The sequence below is a fragment of the Megalops cyprinoides genome, chromosome 3 (genome assembly GCF_013368585.1).
Source record: "Megalops cyprinoides isolate fMegCyp1 chromosome 3, fMegCyp1.pri, whole genome shotgun sequence".
Classification (NCBI taxonomy): Eukaryota; Metazoa; Chordata; class Actinopteri; order Elopiformes; family Megalopidae; genus Megalops; species Megalops cyprinoides.
The window spans coordinates 6,514,847-6,532,967 of record NC_050585.1 but is presented as its reverse complement, the minus strand read 5'-3'; the positions used below and the strand labels follow the sequence as shown (position 1 = coordinate 6,532,967).

General features: G+C 44.9%; 1 protein-coding gene across 2 annotated transcripts in view; it reads right to left on the bottom strand.

Annotated features, from left to right (window-relative positions):
* Positions 1-472: 472 nt before the first annotated feature.
* The window catches only part of alcama (activated leukocyte cell adhesion molecule a), a 55,322-nt gene continuing 37,673 nt past the window's right edge, over positions 473-18,121 (bottom strand). Inside the window, exons 2-16 of one of the 2 annotated variants that reach the window (XM_036525593.1) lie at positions 15,345-15,451; positions 14,299-14,512; positions 13,777-13,841; positions 12,059-12,146; positions 11,337-11,510; positions 10,387-10,511; positions 9,097-9,229; positions 8,365-8,477; positions 8,043-8,169; positions 7,797-7,918; positions 5,961-6,090; positions 5,090-5,119; positions 3,944-4,049; positions 3,589-3,704; positions 473-2,521 (exon numbers count right to left, since the gene is read on the bottom strand). In XM_036525593.1, coding sequence (XP_036381486.1) covers positions 3,614-3,704; positions 3,944-4,049; positions 5,090-5,119; positions 5,961-6,090; positions 7,797-7,918; positions 8,043-8,169; positions 8,365-8,477; positions 9,097-9,229; positions 10,387-10,511; positions 11,337-11,510; positions 12,059-12,146; positions 13,777-13,841; positions 14,299-14,512; positions 15,345-15,451 — 1,625 coding nt within the window. In that variant the 3' untranslated portion in view covers positions 473-2,521; positions 3,589-3,613. The remainder of the gene's footprint in view (positions 2,522-3,588; positions 3,705-3,943; positions 4,050-5,089; positions 5,120-5,960; positions 6,091-7,796; positions 7,919-8,042; positions 8,170-8,364; positions 8,478-9,096; positions 9,230-10,386; positions 10,512-11,336; positions 11,511-12,058; positions 12,147-13,776; positions 13,842-14,298; positions 14,513-15,344; positions 15,452-18,121) is intronic. The other variant, XM_036525594.1, reaches the window with a different exon arrangement.

Here is an 18,121-nt window from a genome sequence, read left to right as displayed (position 1 = left end):
CCCCATGTGTGCCATCTCATTCAGTTTTAGAGACCAGCTACCTGTTTCACCCCTGAGGATTAACCCAGCTCAGAGCGGAACAGACATGCATATAAAGCACCTATTTTACCACTCTCACATTTTATAGCGTTTTAGAAGTGCTTGTCAGTTCTACCCGTGGTGGTGTAATGCAATTCACCTCACCCTGACAGCAGTTTGGCTGACTTTACCATTTTACGATAAATTTTTTTGTGATAAACATTTTTCCCTGTTAAACTGTCAGATGTATATCTGGGGAAGAGGAGGACACTTTGTCTGAATATAGTAGTTGTCAAGGATTCACCTTTCATAAAATTCCATTTATTTAATCTCATATACCATAAACCATAACAGTTTACAGAATACCACTATCCAGAGGTCACACATCCGCCATAAATGAACACGCACAACAAAAACTGGGCAAAAAACTCAAGACTTCAACTGTATTTCCTGGAGTTTGTTTTCTTCAAAATGTACACTTTATTTTCAACAAAAGTACAAAAACGAAAAAGTCAGTATTTACAATACTTGTATGGCCTTCTCTTTTTACCCTCTTTGGTTTCACTGCTGACCTGATGTTTAAAGAATGAAGGAGGAAAAGCATGAAGCGTACTGTCATAAACCCTTGAACACCTCCTGTACCTCAGCTGCAATACATCCTTCAAATCATTCAAGCAAATTAAAAAATGAAACACTTCATTTAAAGAGCCTATTTATACTGTTAGGCAACAATGTCTTGATTGGTATGACTTGTTTTACTAGTGGATAGAATACAGATAGTGGGCAACTCGTAAATGGTTAATGAATTGTAGAAATTGTGAAAAAAGGAATCATTGTTTTGAAAATGTACTTTGCATTAATGTAATATCTCACTACTGATATTCACCACACACATAAAGGCTAGTCACTTAATGACCAAAGTAGTGTACCATTTTATTACCTGTTTACTTTGATCTTAGTCTGAGTCCTAAAGTTTGTATGTAGTAATTTATTTGTTCATTTTTTTCACAGTATATATAGGCCATTCAAATAAAGTATGAAAAAAACGATCAAGCTGGAAACAAGGTTTACACACGCATTGTACAGTACTGCTTTTTAAGTGATTCTAAGTAACTTTTTCCACTGACCAGTACCTTTTTTAACTATTGAAGTGATAAACCGTGAAGGCTGAAATGGAAATGGGTAAAAATTAACCATCCCTGCAAAGCAGTATGATAAAGCGCTGCGAACCTTGTGTTCCTCACACAGTTTAAATACAGCCAAAAAAACAAGCAGGACATTCAGATCTGATGTATTTACAGTCTCCTCAAACTACAGAGAACACAACTGTGATGTTTTGAACAACATATCTGCTTTAACTAGGCCACACAATTCTGACAGATGCCACAGAAAAGGGAGAAAACTAACAAACTGAAATGGACACGTTGTAACAAGGTGAGTGGTAACTAGACATAACACAGCTTAAAAAAAATAAACTGACTTTTCTGTTTTGTGGCATGAACAATCTAAACATACTTAGTCCTAACTGGCTCAAGATTCAGCGATATGACTTAAGAACGGCAGACAGGACAAGAATGGCGCTACATTCAAGTTTTTTAAAAGCGCCCTATCTTTTTTTTGTTGTGCAGAAACCATTAGCTGCATATTCCCAAACACAGAGCTCCCATAACAGTAACTTAAAATTCGCTGAAGGCAAGAAGCAAGAAATGGTTAGCCCAATACATGCTTTCACAAAGCAAAAATAACACATTGCCTGCTCTATACAGACATTTCAACTTGTAATTTTTTTTGATGGATTTTAACTTTAGCCTTCTATGGACAAAGGGGCAAAGGCCATCCAAAATGGGCAAAGTAAATAGTGAAAGAGTTGAATTTTTGGATGTGGTGAGGAGGTGAAATGTGAAGGTACACAGCGTTAAACAGCAGTGAAGTCCTCAGTCCCGGGCAGCCCCGGGCACCTCTCAGAGCCGGCCGACCCGCAGAAGAAGGAGAGTCCACCATTCCGACGTCGGCAGCGAGTCCTCAGTGGGACAGCATCCCTGCCTGTGAGCAGAGGCCATGCCCTCGCCCATGGAACGGGTGTATTCATATAAGCCTAAAAAGTGTACAGTGAATTTGCTGTTTTTGTAAGTTTTTCTCATTTTTTTTATGAAAAGAAAGAAAGAGCTGAAACCCACTTAACGGACAATGTGCGTGAAACAAAAAAGCATTCACCAGGAACACAAAGAGAGAAAGGAAAACAAAAAAAAAAGCCATCCTCGGTGGAGACCAGCAGAGTGAGAATCCACGTGCGACACAAATGCTTTCGTTGACCTTATTTTCAGATGGAGGAGGGTACGGGGTGTTCTGCTCAGCTCGGGGTTTGAAAATTGCTGCGGAAAACGTGCGGTGCGTTAAAAGCCTGACGGATGGTGTCCACGTCCAAAGAAATGGCCCTCGGAGAGTTTTAAGTTTGGTGTCGAACGGCAAGTCCAATGTGAAAAGGCCACTCATCGCTGCTTCCCTGGAAGAAATTCAGATGGAAGCGAAATCCTGTGTGATTACCAACAGAAATGCAAAATGTGGGTCTCGCATGTATGTTAACTGAACAGGTGTGAGAGCTGTCCTCACTCAACCGTATGACTTTGCAAAGCAGTGACAAGTGATGACAGCACGAACGAGCCGACGCGGCGCGCCAGCTTCAGTGACTATAATTACAATTACAATTATCAATATGTTTAATGCGCCTCATGAAATGGATGTGCAGTAATTTAGGATACATTTAACGGGGTCAAAATGCAACTGGAAATGCTTGTTTTTTGTGAGGTGAATTTTCATAGTATTCTTGTGGTAATCTAACACTCCAAGTACAATTGCTGTAATAGGTAGCTATACTTGAACAATCCTGCGCAACATTACCATAGCCAAGATAACGATAACTCAAACAACTGGGTCCTCTAATGTGGACTACAGAAGCACTGCACCAGATGCACCATCAGCAGTTAGCTAGATACCTAGTTCAGCTCTTCCTACCATAACATACATTATTTTCACATTACATTATTGTTATTTAGCAGATGCTCTTATCCAGAGCGACTTACAATTTCATCCATTTATACAGCTGGATATGTACTGAGGACATTATAGTACATTACCCAGGGGTACAACAGAAGTGTCCTGGCAGGGAACTGAACCAGCAAACTTTTGGTTAAGAGCCCTGCTCCTTACCATTACACTTCTGCCCTAAATTTTAGCAGAAATACATTTGAACAACTTAAACTGTTTTTTAAGTATACAGTTTTCCAAATGCCTAGATAACTAGCTAGCTAATTAGCCAAGAAAAAGCAACAGAGGGTACTTTTCAATATCAAGGGCTGTTTGGTTGTCTACCTAATGATGCCTGTATTGGCTTTAGAATTGCACTGGCGTCAAGAAGTGGGAAAATCTGTTAAATATGTTTAATACTCTATAAATCAAAGAAGTGCAGTGTTCCAGCTTTCCCACACTAAGCACACAAAATTGGACAAGTACTATAAGTCATAGCAAGTGTGGTGTTTTTAGCTTCAAGGCTTCAGGAAGACTAGGCCTCACCTTCCTTATCCCTTGAGAACCGTCTCTACACATCTGCTTTGTGATTGTTCTCCTCCAGCTTCTTGCTTTCCTCTGAGGTTCCGGATTCCTTCTCTCCTGTTTTCCAGCTACCTTGTCTGAAACGAGAGGTCGAGTTACTACAGAAACCTTTATTTTTTACATCTCATAGTGCCAAAAAAAATCAACATTGTTGATGCTGCTCATCTGTTTACCTTATTCTGCTCAATAAGGCATTGTTTCCATTTAAGTGCACTCACAGAACCAGGAAATACCTCGGGTGTGAGTGCGGCTGTGCTTTTAGAACACTGTTTACTCTAGGAGCAGGATGACACAGCTGTGTCAGTGGATAACTTACTTGGATTTCTTCATGTATATCCAATAGACCACACCCACGACTGCAGCAGCCAGGAGCAGTCCTACCACAATGCCCACAATAAGCTTGGCCTGGTCATCCCCTTCGCCTGCGAAGCAACCATAAAGTCCATACTTAAGCTGTGAACCTATAATTAAGCAGCTGAAAAAGCGGCATATTAAAACACTCTGTAGACCTGCGCTGACCTTTGGCAAACGCAAATGATCACATTAAATGAATGGGTTCCACCTGCCTTGTTTGCCTACGGTTATGGCGGACGTTCACATTTAATGAGCTCGGACTGGCTGGTCAGAATCGTTCAGTCCTCTGGCTGCTGTTGAACACTACCCGACTCAAAGTCACCAACCCTACACTGTAAGTGTTGCAACCTTTAAGATTTAACAATAAGAGAGGCACCTTGGGACTAATGTGAATCGGTACATTACATACGGTGCATCCAAAGAAGGTTTGGCATCAGTTTGATTAATTGACAATACGTGGCTGACTGATTTACTGCGGTCACACAACAGGTGACCAATCACCTAGCTGACTAATGAAGACGTGTTTGTGTACTGGTCACTTCAGAGTACCACAGTCAGTCATGGAGGATCGATTAACCAGTCTGACACCAAGAAAATATTTAACCAGTGTCCTAAATCTACTACCTTAATATTTTTTGGAAAAATCAGAGGATAAATAGAGTGACATGTAGTGCGTTTATAACCTATACCACATGGCCGTGTGTTAATGTTTCTCTTCAGGTGACTGATGGATGGGTGGATAAAAAGGGTACTCGGATGAAGGTTTGTCAGGATGTCGGGCTGCTCAGGACCTTCAAGGTGGCTGAATGTCAGACCTGGCCTCCTGCACGCTCTCTTTCACAGGTGTGTCTGACATTCGTTGAGCCCCGCAAATTAGTCTCACCACCCGGGCTGCCAGGGTGAGTTTGACAGCGGTTCTGCGATGTGCTCAGATCGGGATGGGATGCTGGCATGCTTCCAAGGGAGCTCGAGATTACAGATCGCTTTCCACGTCACGGGGTCAAGGCATTTTGGAGTAGACTATGTCCATCAAGTCCAGCGCAAGCAACAACCTCTCGCCCAAAGGAAGTAAAAAATGAACGGAAAAAAAAATGATGAACAAACTTACCTTCTTCCTGCTTTTTCTCCTCCTCAAATACTGAAAACAGATAAAATAAAATGAGCTTCCATTAAAGAAATGAAATCACGTGTGCACCGTCATTTTCGGGACAATCAAAACGATCTGTAATCAACAGTGTGGGACTTCATGAGTGACCCGTGCTCAAAGAGCCGGTCAGCATGGACTTGCCCGAAGTCGTCTTAGAACTCAAGAAAGCCAAGCGAGTTTCAAATTGTCAAAACATAGTACGACTGAATGCAATTCAGACAAATGTCACAGAAAAATCTTTTAGTTTGTTAGTTTTAGTTAGTTTTTTAAATCATGTTACTCGAGACCAAGAGGCAGAAGGGAAAGGATAGCGTCCAGCACCCCAACTCAGACTAACACCCCGAAAAAGAAAAGAATGAGAATGGAGAAGGCCCTCGCAATGAGACAGTGCATGGGTGGAGACACCTACATGTGGACAACAGGGGTTACCTTTCAGATCCCTCAGCAAGACTCTGCATGCGAGTGACTTTCAGCCGAAATTAGCCTGTCCCTGATGCACTTGTTAATAACCACCAATGACAGCTCAACAGCTAGCGTGAAGTATATTTAAACCGACCAGTCAGTGCCTGCAGATGTTATTTAACCCAGCGTTAGACTTCCTGTGGTTAGCTGTTAGTTGTTTTTGTCAGCAGAGCTCAGTCCCTTTGCACCTTTCTTCTGGGCAGTCTAATTAGTTCAAAACATCAAGAGACTGGCTTCCTGCGAGCACACTTCCTGCCGATGGTGAGGACAAGCAGCCTCACCCCACGTCCACCGTGAGAATCACGTAAGCGTAGGCCATGCAAGTGGTACATGTGTGGATGTGTGTGTGTGGGACTGGGACCATACTTACGAGAGAACACGTCTATGGTCTTGAAGACCATCCCCAGCTCGTTGGAAACCGTGCAGGTGACGGTGAGGTTTGCGGTAGGCACAACAGTGATCTTGTGCGTGAGCTTCCAGTCCTGGTAGGAGCTCTGTTCCTGCAGAACCAAAAACACAGGGGGGTCACACATCGGCACTCTGATAACTGGCACCCCAGACTGTAAACCACAGGATGTCAGGAAACCTTCACTTTCACCTTCAACATATGGTGTCAACAGGACTTTTACAGGACTTCTATAGTGACTGAAACTGCAATAATGAAACACAATTAGCAAGAGGCATAATTAAAATAAACGAGTCGGCTCCTTGGTATGCTTGCACACTGAGAACAGAGGCGCTGTCTTATCAGCAATTAGGTGACTATTGTACTGCGCTCGCAATGTTAAAACTTTAATAAGAATAGACCACTGTCTGCTTTAGTGTCTTCTGAACTCAAATAAATTACGCTGAAAACAAAGGTGGTCTATTATTGACCACTAGGGGGTGGTGCGGGTCCTCTATTTTGTTCTCTTTGGTTTGGTATTCCTGTTGCCCAGACACCTGTCAACCACACCCACTGCTGCTGGACTACAGATCCTCTGGGCATAGAGGCAGTCACCGATTATGACAGGAGGAAGAGCCTGACTATCGTTTCTCTCCAGCGTACAAGGACAACACAGCACTAAAATGTACTCACCCCTGAGAGCAGTCTGAATAATTAATGTAATACTGATGCAATATGAGTATAAAGGCATTTATAGAAGTCTGAACAATGTCATTGAGAAGTTTCACAAAGTACACAGATATAAATGTAATAGCCATTTTTTTCCTTGTTAGTCCTTCCATTAGACTGAAGAGTCTAATGGAAGGACTAACTTCCATTATGTCCTCTCATAAGGGAATGAGAAAATATTTTAAGTTCCACTGAAGGGGTAATATTGTAAGTAACTGGGTTCCATCAAAAGTGTTCCGCCCATCTCTGATGGATAAAATATGTGCCTCAATAGCAAGAAAGCCTCACCACACACGACCATGCTGACCACCATGCACGCACGCATACGCACATACTCACGCACACACACAAAGTAAGCAGATGGGCTGTCTACCTAGCCCCCTCAACCAGTGAGAAGACAGTGTGTTTAAACGCACACCCGCTGTTCTCCACACCACAAGGAATTATACAGTTGGGCCTTGGTTCAAAGCAGTGCACGCCTCGTCTGGCCCGGCTCAAAGGTTAAGCAAGGCAAAAACCACGCTCATCTGCAATGTCAACACTCTGTCTGGAAGGTTGCCGTCAAGCAACTCGCTGATCAGATTTTTAAGAAAAAAAAAAAAAAACGGTGCTTGGCGCTTTCAAACAATACCTGCCAAGCTTCATATTCTTTCCTCCAGCTAAAAAAAAAATACAGCCAGGACAGTCTGGATACAAAGGCATGCCTGTGTCACAGGGACATATTTTCTTGCAAGTAATTTAGCTGGGGTGCTGAAAGAATTGTGCTCTCTGTGAATAATGACGACATGGTCACAGAAGATACAATCTATGTTACACTTTGATAGAGCATCCTCAGCTACAGTGCCTTTGAGGCTCGCCTGGAGTGTATTGGTGGGGAAAAAAAAAGACACAGCAGCTAAACTTCCCTGGTGTCTTGGCGGATCCTAATAAACACCGCTCTTGACAGCAGACCGGAGGTCAAACGGTCGATTTAATGGCCATCGCGGCTCAAGATAAGGGAGGTGACAGGCGGGGACCGAACTCCTGCCCGGGGGTCTGAGCGGTGTCTCTAGTGAGCCCGGCGCTCCCCTGGGGGAGGAGGTGCGCACTCACGTCGGTGCCGTTAACACTCCACTGCACGCTGGGCTGGGGGGAGCCCTCTGCCTCGCACGTCAGCACCTTGTGCTGACCATCCTCGCCCAGCTCTTTGCTCAGCCGCTTGATCTCCGGCGGACCTGAAAAAGAGTTTACACAGACACACGCATGACTTACGTTAACTCCATGATATTTTTATATATTTTTTATATCTCCCCACTCGTTCCTCTAGGACCTTATCTTGGGTGTGTGTGGGGGGCCTACCTTGCACGACCAGCTGGAAGGACCTGCTCTGCTTGATCCCCGCCACGGAGAACTCGCACACGTAGCTTCCGGAGTCGCTGTACGTCAGCTTGTCAAACTTGGGCGGTTTGTCGAGCGGTCTTTTGTCCTGAAAGAACATGCGTGCTTATCGGGTGATATGACCTTCGCCCCTGCTCATTGTCTCCCTGCGTCTTTGTGACCCTGTGCTGACTATGAAGATGTCTGCCAGCAATAATAAACCCCCCCCCATTTCATCATTCCATTCTGACAGTTATAACAAAGAAGAGTGTTTTTTCTGTTCGTCCAAACCCCTCACTCTCACCTTGGTCCAAGAAACCTTGACTTCACCCGACGCATTTTTCTGCACTGTCAACTCTAAGCGGTCCCCGACGTTCTTCACGATACTCCCAGAGGGGCTCAGGCTGACATCCAGGACTGTGGAGAGAGGAACCAACTGTTCAGACGCACTGAGAAAAAAAGAGGCCTATCAGCCCACTGCAGGCAACTGCCTCGTGCTCATTTGTCGCGCTTACCAAATCCATTAAAACATTCGCTTTCAGAGGATCAGAATTCACCTCACAGAGTGGGTGACTTTGTGATTCCTCAGGAGGCTTCTCCCTGCCAAAGTCCTTATTTTGCCACTCTTGGTTTAAACACTGTGTGACATTTTAGGGAAGATGCACACCAGTAGTATAAAATTCATTCAAACTGCAACTATTGAACTCTGCTACACGGATTATAGAAGCCTGTGCACACACGCACACACACACATACCGCAGAACACAGTAATTAATAATGGACTAAAATTCTGCTTATCTATGTTTTCATAGGCCCTTCCAGGAAATGGTCAAAAATTATAATTACCTCTTCCACTGCCCACAATAATAACGCATCACCCTAATCCTCTTAAAGATAAATTTAATTAATGCTGCTCTTGTGACTTCATTTACACTATATAGAAGCATTAAAAGCATTTGAGTGTTTTAAAGACTGTCCACTTCTCTGTGAATAAACAGCGCTGCAGTTTTCAGAGGGACACACGAAACTGACTCACAGTTCACAGAAATGTTCTTGGCATCCTCCACACTGTCGTCGTCAGCCACGGAGCACTTGTATTCGCCTGTGATGTCACGAGTGACGTCGGTGAGGGTGTACGAGTCTGAGTCTTCCACAAGCACTTTCTGGCCCTGTGTCCAAACAGAGGCAAGAAGACCCAAAGCAAGAGTCAGATGAGCCCAGCTCTAAAAAGCAAGCAAGCTATATGTAACCCTTTGGCTTCAGGTTGGATGAATGGAACCCAGTACTGAACCTCAGGCAACGGCCCTTTCACTAATCCTGAGTTAGATTTTACAGGGCTGGGGTTTTGGGTTGATTCTGCACTCTCTCACCTTTGTTTAAATGTTCTCAATCACTCTCATGGTTCACTTAGCCCTCCATATGAATTAATCCATGTTATACAGTGCACTCCATTTATACGAATCACAGATATAAGGAACACCTGCATACCATGACAAAAAAAAAAAACGCTGGGACAAAATCAGTCCTGTACTAATGCTGTTTAAATATTTCGCTTGAAGGAATCAAGCAATCCAACTATCAGTATCATTCTGAGGTCAACTGCATCGTGCAATACATTGCACATTTGAGTGTAATGGCAGATAAGTGAAAAGCACCACTTTGAATACAGTGTATGTCATGTAAATTATGGTATTACTTCAAATATTTTGACAAAACCTTAGTATCCACTATATATAGACAGATGTACACACATATATTCATATAGCAGGAAGACAGATGTTTTCTTCTGATGAAAACTACCTTGTGGTGTGGCCTTATTTGAAACGATGCGGCTGATAAATTGGGCATTATACTGTTTACACTGTAAAATGTGACTCTCGAAGACAGGGCGAGCATCATAAAGAATGAAGGAGACAGAAAACAAGCAAAAACTAGCAAGGCGCCCACGACACAGGCAGCACTTGTCACACGGGGCGAGCCTGCGATCAAACGGAGACCGCGCCACAGCTCTGCACCAAACACAGCATCATCAATCTGCAGGATGACATAATCACGGCGAGTCACGGCGCTATGGTTTTCATTAAGAGAATTTATAAAAGTAGTTTATGTCTGGGGAACATTTCTGAATTAACTAACACAGAAAAAACATTACATAAGACATAAAAGTCCATTTTGTCCACTGATTTCTAATTCTGCTTAAAAGAATCAACTGTTATAAGAGAACCAGTTCATGCAATGATTCTTATAGAGTGTGTTGTGTCTGCGCAGAGTTTGGGGAATTAAAGCAATGTTGATCCAATAAAAGCAAGCACTACGAGGGACTTGCCTTCAGGTGGAAGTTGAAGCTGGTGGGAGGTGGGTTCCCATCGGCCTTGCATTTCAGAGTTACATTGTCTCCCTCTTTGAAAGGTCCCTTGGTGACCACCTGGAGGGTCACCTTCTCAGTGGGATCTGCAGACAGAAGGAGGATGTTAGGGAGGGTTCTATAAAACAGTGAGCATGAGAGGGGGAGAGAGGAAGGGAGAGAGGGAGACAGTTATAGAGAGAGAGAGAGAGAAGAACAAAGAGAGAGTGTAAGGTAGAGAGAGAAAGAGGGAGAGAGGCAGAAGGAGTGGAGGAGAGAGGGAGAGAGGGAGAGAGAGAGTGAAAGGGAGGGGGGAAGAGGAGAGAATCTCACACATTCCTCCCCCAGGGTCTTCCACCCTCATTTCTCACATCACTTAGCGTGGCAAGCCTCTCCACTGAATGCAGCGCTGGAGCGGCTCATATTGCATCTGCAGCCCCAGGCTGTCGGTCTTCAATAAGCGCTGCTCCCAGACAGACTCAATTAAGTGCATTGTGTCCGGACATGACTCAAAAACGACCCCACATTCGATAAAACCAGTTATGACGGCCATTTCATGTGAAGCCATCAGTGAATTCAGAATTACCCCCAAAACCACAAACGCAAGGAAGCACAAAGTAATCTTCCGCTCACAACACTCCAGCCCCATGGCCATACCAAATGCATTTGGGCTAAATAACAGAAGTCAGTACGCCAGAGTGCTTTGACAAGAGCTGTGCAAGTCCATGTCTACAGCAGGCTGACTAAGGCTGAACTAACCGCTGATCTGGTCGAGACCATTGGCACTGCCTCTGAGAGCATTCGCTGCAAGTGCTTGTTTACAATCTGCGGGAGGTCAATCTGTGCCCCCCCCCCCCCCCCCCCACCTCAGGTTGGTCAGCCAAATGGTGTGTGGGCCCCCTGGGGAGGGGGTGGGGGTCCAGCCCACTCACAGCGAATGGTGAAGGTCTCTGGTGGAGACTCCTGGTCGGGACCCTGGACGTGCTTGGCCGTGCAGACGAACTGGGCTCCCACGTCGCCCTTCACTGCGCTGTACTCCAGCTTGGAGGAGGTGGTGGACAGGCGGGTGGCAGGGTCCTGCGTCACCGCGGACGTGATCAAGGTCGCTGCAAACACACACGGCCAACACAGGCACTTCAGTCACACTCAGGGTGCATTTTTCACACAAACCTTATTGGACATAATTTCATAGTAAATGTGACAATACCTGTGTACCCCGTGAGTTTTTGCTTTTGACAGGTGTGTCAGAAATCTATAAATTACCTCTCTAGGGAAACACCTTTGCTCTACTGCAACAGCACCTAGTGCAATTTCAGCCTCACTTTGTGGCTATCCACTCCTTTCAAAGTAAAACTGTAATTCCTCCAAGAAACAGTGCGTGGGAGGAGTGTGTATAAATAACAAAAAAGTGAAAAGCAAACATTTCTTTTTATTCCTGAATAACACAGCATCACATCGAAAATGCATGGCTTATATGATAAAATCAATACAGGCAATTTACAAAGAAAAAGCCTGGCTAAAACAATGCCTATTACCCTGGACAGACATATTAATAGAACAGTACACCACATGGTTTTAAACACCTAAGAGCATGAAGTTTGCTCCTGAAGTTGCTAACCGGGGTAGGAATTATCAGGCGGCACAAACAACTTACTTTTTCCATCGTGGACCAATGGCTCACCGTTCTTGGACCATGTGATGCTCGCCGGTGGGTGGGCATCTTGAGCGACACACTCCCCGAGCTGAAAGAGATGCACACCCTTTCAGCTGGAGCCCCGGGAAGGAGCTCGGCCATTTCTGGCATAGCCGACAGCTTGACAGCCCCTCACGGCGTTTTACAAGTCAGTAAGTAAGTTAAGTTTTGTTTGTTTGCGCTGAAACGGTGTTGGCGTTTCCCTCGGTGCAGTCGCGAGGGGTCGTTCACCTTCTCGGGGTGCGGGCGCCATCACTAATGGTGACAGAGCGAACGCTTTCGGACGGAGCACAGCCAGGAGCCTTACTCAGCAGCGCTCGAGGCAAACGCCCCCTGACTTCACCTTTCGTGCCTTCCGCTCTGAGAAAAAATGGACGTGCGGAAACTCTATTACAGGAAACGCCGGAGGTGCATTAATAAAGACGTGACAGGATTAGGCGAGGGGCAGGGGCGTGTGAATGATGCTTCAGGGGGAGAGGCAAGTGGGCTATGGGTAAGAGCCAGAGGGGTGATGGGGTTCAAGGCCAAGGAGAGATAATGCATTGGTTCAGGTGCCAAGGGCAGCAGCAAGAAACCAAACCCATTTGCAGAGAAAGTAAGCGCCCACTGCACTGTCTGCATCAGATAATGTAAATGAACCTCAGAAATGACTGGGTCATGATACCTCACGGCCCGAGTACGCAGCAGACAGCGCTCTGAAAACACTGACCGCACTGTCTCCCGTTAATAAGAGCTCTGGGAGAAGCGTCTCAGCGGCGCAGGAGGCACCTGTGAGGCCACCCACAGCAGAGACACGGCCATGGCCTCCCCGCCGCACCCCTCCTCTCCCTCTCCGCCTCCGTCGCCAACAGAACGCGACCTTTTCAGTGCATGAGGCGTGCGCGTTAATGCGTCCCGCGTGCGCGGAGCCGGGTTCAAAGCCGAGCTTCTGAGGGGGGCTTTGGCTCTTCCTCCGCGCGGGGGAAAGAAATGAAACGGCACTTTGAACATGACAGCCCTCAGTAGGCAGGCTCTCAGCAGCCAGCCCCCACATCAAGCCCCCCACCCCGCATCATCTCCCTTTAACGCCAGAGCGTCTGTTTGAGCAGCAGTGTATGACATGAAAGACAGAGAAACAGCATATACAAAGTAATCCTGCAAGTGGAGAAAAAAGGGAAAAAGAAATCTCCACTATCCTGAATAAAACATATTTCTAAAAGTATTAAGAGCAATGGTATTGCATTCTGTCCTCATATGGTGTAAGGTGCAATTGACTATCTCTTTCTCCTTCAGCACCTCATGATTAAAATGCATCTCTCTGATGTAATTCTAATAAACGACCTGTCCGTTATTAGTGTCTACTTCCATGTAATTCAAATCTCATTTCTGGAGGTTGGAGATACTATGGCATTTCATCTCTAATTGGATTATTTGAGTATGCAATACATGTAGTCTGTCTCTGGCTCGTACAATGAGTTATTACTGCAAATATTCCTTGCCTCCATAAAAAAGATTCAAGGTGTTCAATAATATATAAACAGATATACAGGCACATTAATAAAAAGAAACAGCGTCTGAGAGGATCCACTAAATTAAAAAAGGGAAAAGCTTTCAACTCCTGGTGTTTTAATACTGAGATGAAGCATGTTTTTCTTGTGACTTCAAATTTTATAGTGAAACGTTCAACATTTCCAACTCACCGTGGTCAGTTTGCCATTCTCCAGTTCTAGAGCCTTGTCTTTGATCTGTGGTGGCAATGGTCTCTCTGATGGTCAAAAGTGAACAGAAGTATTATTCAGTAACCAGTGTTTTCAGTCAGGTAAAACTCCTGTCTACTGCTAATTCCTTACATGGGCACATTGCCACAGATTTAAATGTTGGGCGGTATATTCATTTGCTCAACATGCACAGTTACGCACCTGCTACAGTAATTAACTTAAGATGTTACATGTCTTATTTGTGTCATGAAAATCTTCTGATCTGCGCCTTCTCAGCACTGAAGTGTTCAAGAAGTGAGTGCCCTCATAGCTAGTGTTTTGGTCTAAGATTAAGTCTCAAATTTAATCCACCCACTACCCCTTTTTATCTTTTCAAAGGGTTCCAGCACTTATCCCGAGTAATCTGTCACCGACGGCAGCAGCTTTAAAGTTAGCGGGTGGGGGGTGAGTGATCTCTTCCAGTGTAGCGATCTGTACTGCTTCTGCCCAAGCCCGAGTACTTACTCTGGACAGTGACGTTGACGGGATACTCCTTGACGTCTCCCAGGACAACTACCATGCAGGTGAAGGTGTTCTGGTCGGCGAGGGTCCCGTCGGCGATGAGCAGGCTGGAGTTAGGGGAGATGCTCACCCGGTCCTTGTAGCTGTCTTTCGCTAGGATTGCTACTTCTTGACCATTACTTTTAGTCAGAAGGTCTCCACTGCCACCTGCTTTGTTCTGAGTGATGACAAATGGCATGTAAGAGTTACTGGATTTTAGTGCTTCGCCATGCAGCAATTCCATTTCACTGCAGCAGGGTTTGTCCTTGACTTTGAATAACAAATTTCGGAAAGTGTTACTTGATTTTCTGCCTCACTCACAGACCAAAAAAGTTCTGCAAGTAACAGAAAAAAAAAAAAACTTGCTTAACAGAAAAACAGCATCATGTTTCATTTATTAAAGTTGTAAACAACGGTTCAGGAGGAGAATGTTTAGGCAATTACTACACAATTAACCAAACCTAGACAAATCAGTCCTGTCTCCAACTATGACAATCCTGCTTCTCACCTGTGCACAGCACACCTCCTCTACACCATCCCCCCCTTTCTTTTTCCTGTTTATTATGTTCAAACAGGGGGGTTAACAGCCTCAGCCTGTGTTGCCCAGGTGCAATCCCTCTGTCGGACTCCAAACCAAATAAAAGTACCACCATAGCCACATCAAATGCAGCCCCCATGCTTTTGATGGAAATTCATGTCTGCTGAATCAAAGTTAAAGACACGCTGCAGAGAGAGCAAAAATGCAGCAACCCTTCCTCTGTGTTTCCACACTTTGAAAGAAGGTGTATAGGTTTTCTCATCTCCGGAATGCTTTTTACTCCCTGCTACACAGTAGCAGCAACAGCAGCATTTGATCAGGTTTTGGCTGCCACACAGCCATTAATCACGGAATGCTGGGATTGTTATTCTTCACTGGGTGACTTCTCTTGCCTATCCTCACTGTTTTAACACACACTGAGCAGTCAGGTAAGGGGGGGGAGAAAGAGAATAATAAGAAAGAATAAACATACGTATTTCCACTTGACGAACATGAGGTTCTCTGGCATGGGAGCTCCTCTGTTGCATGGTACTTCAACTGTCTCCCCGTACAGGGCGATAATGGAGTCTAAGCTGTTCACTGAAAAACACAAGAGACAAAACAAACATAAAAAAAACACTGAGATTTAGAGTAAAAAATATTTCGAGATCGAATGTCTAAGTGCTGCCTTTATCTGGACGGGTGTGAAATTGTGATAAAATATTTTGATAGCGGAGGGGCTTAACAAACTGTGCCAATTCATTGTTAGGTTACAGCGCTTTCCACTGTTTACACAGCAGTGTTCACTCCTTACCCCCTGCGGTGGACTGTCTGTGCTTCAGTACAAAAGGTACTGTGTGTATTCGGTGCCTGTGCACACACACACCCACACACACACACACACACACAGACACACAGGTCTGCGAACTTACTGTACACATGCTCTCGCGGTAGCCCTCTCCACCCCCCTTATAATCGCACCAGACCTGCTCCCCCATCTGTGAGGAGCCATGTGATGCCAGACAGTCAGATCCTATTCAAAGTCAGTGAACTGAGTAACAATAACAACGGCTAGAACACTTGTTGAACATGTAGGCTTCTATGTCCTCGCCGCACTTCTCATCTCCTCTCCACGCCCGCCATCTTGCTATACAAAGGGTGTTTGTGTTGCTTCTCCGCTACCGGCAGCAGGTCATAAGCGCTGCACGGGCTGGTGATAAATTCGTTTCCGCAGTATCAAAATCGTGACCCCTGCTATCTAATTACTAAAAACTTTGCATGCTCTGTTGGTATCGTGGGCCCGGGGGATCAGCCCTCTCCCACGGTGCGGCGAGCCTTACCAGCACAGAGAGTTTGTCTCATTACATTCATCACACCTGACCTCAGACTGATAACTGCAGACCTCGGATTGATCTGGGTCTTGGACTGATGTAGTTTAAAAGGCAGAGAGATTTAAAAAAAAGAAACGCTGTATGACTTGAATACTTATAAACCACAGCAAGTGCGCATTTCATGTCTGCATGCCCATTTATCTTGTCTGTGAATGAACATTAGTCTGTAGCTGAAAAAAATATAAAGTCTCAAACGTCACTATGGCTTCCACGGTGGACACAGTGTGTTTGCCCCAGTCTGCTAACTGTAAAAAATTGTGGTTAGGGAACTGAGCATGTACCCAAGGTCCAGGTGGAGCACTGCTGTTGTGTCCTTGAACATGATGCTGCTTAACCTACGCAAATAAAATATGTAATGTTAAATACCCAAGCTGAACCTTAGCGTAGTGTTGCAAGCATGTATGTGTGTGTGTATATACAGTATGTTTGTACGTACGCAGCTAAGACACTAAGACAAACACTGGGAGACACTGGTGAGGCAGCTGGGCCACACTGCCCTCTCTTTCCTGAGCAACAGCCAGAGCCCTCTGGAGAGGTTGCCGTGGAGACGCAGGCCTGCAGGCAAGAGCATTAGGACATGGAGTGATGAATGGTACAGGTCAGGAGAGCAAGGTGCAAGGGTCTGCGTGGCCCAACCGCTTCCATGGTTTCTCTCTGTCTTTAAACTTTCAATCAAAGGGGCGGAACAATCTGAGTTCAGACGCTGGGCAGACAGCCGTGGCCAGCCGCTGGGAACAACACCGTGGTGCATTACAGAAAACACAGTGCTATTCACGCTCTGGGCCAAACCTGGCCCGGCCCCGGGCCAAACCCATTGTGACTAGACATGGTCTATTCGGCCTGGGTTCATATAGCACTGGCGTGAACTCAGATACATCTCAGTCTGACATGGGGCTTTTGTCTCATTTACACACATCAGGCATACCTGAAAGTGAATGAAACTCTCTTCACCGTTGTGATACTGGCTGTACGGGAGTGGGCGTGTTTAAGCAATGTTGCGGACTGACAAATAAGGACCTTCACATTCTGTACAACAAAAAGGTTCAATAAAAAAGGTATTTGCTTTTTGTTTCATTACTTTAATATGAGAAACTTAACTAAACAGACAAAGGCAAACTGTAGAATAATAATTTCTTCTCCTTCAGTATCCATGTTGCAGTCCTAGACAGGCTCCACGCAGATGACAGTACACAGTATGTATGGGCAGCTAAAAAATTTTGTAATTTACACTACAATGTTGTGGTTTATTAATAGCTAGCAAGTAGGGGCCTAGAAATGGGCAACTGACTTCTGAGGTTGCTGCACTGGGTCCAAGGTCATGTACACGTGCTGCAATTCAAACAGCACACAAAACCAGCACTGTGAAAGGCCCTGAGCTGTAATGTACTCTCCACTTAAACCTGTCACACACTCTAACTTAAATCTGCCACTGAAGCTGCACTCAGAGAAATCCCACTTCATTACTTAAGACACCTATTAGCTTTGCGCTATTGCTCTTGAACAGTGTACAAGCTTTCTGTCTATTCTGCGTGAACGAAAATGTACGATAGGTGGGAGCTCATATGCAGGCCATGTTCAGCTTGTACTAACACACCAGAGCAGGAGTGACTCAGCCGGTGCTGTCAGGTATGCTGTGCTATTCTGAAAAATAATGCACCCATTTGATACAATCAATATCGGTATCAAATCCCTGTTGCGCTAATTGAAAGTCTTCATGCATTAATAATACAAAACTGAGTAGCGAGTAAAGTGTTGCTTACAAAATGTAATCCATTCCTTTGGTTTACCCTTGCTTGTGCACTCAGTCCAATTCTCCTCTATACTTTGTGTTTCCACTTGATTTAAAACACCCATGGTACCCTTAAATTAGAATTGTCAT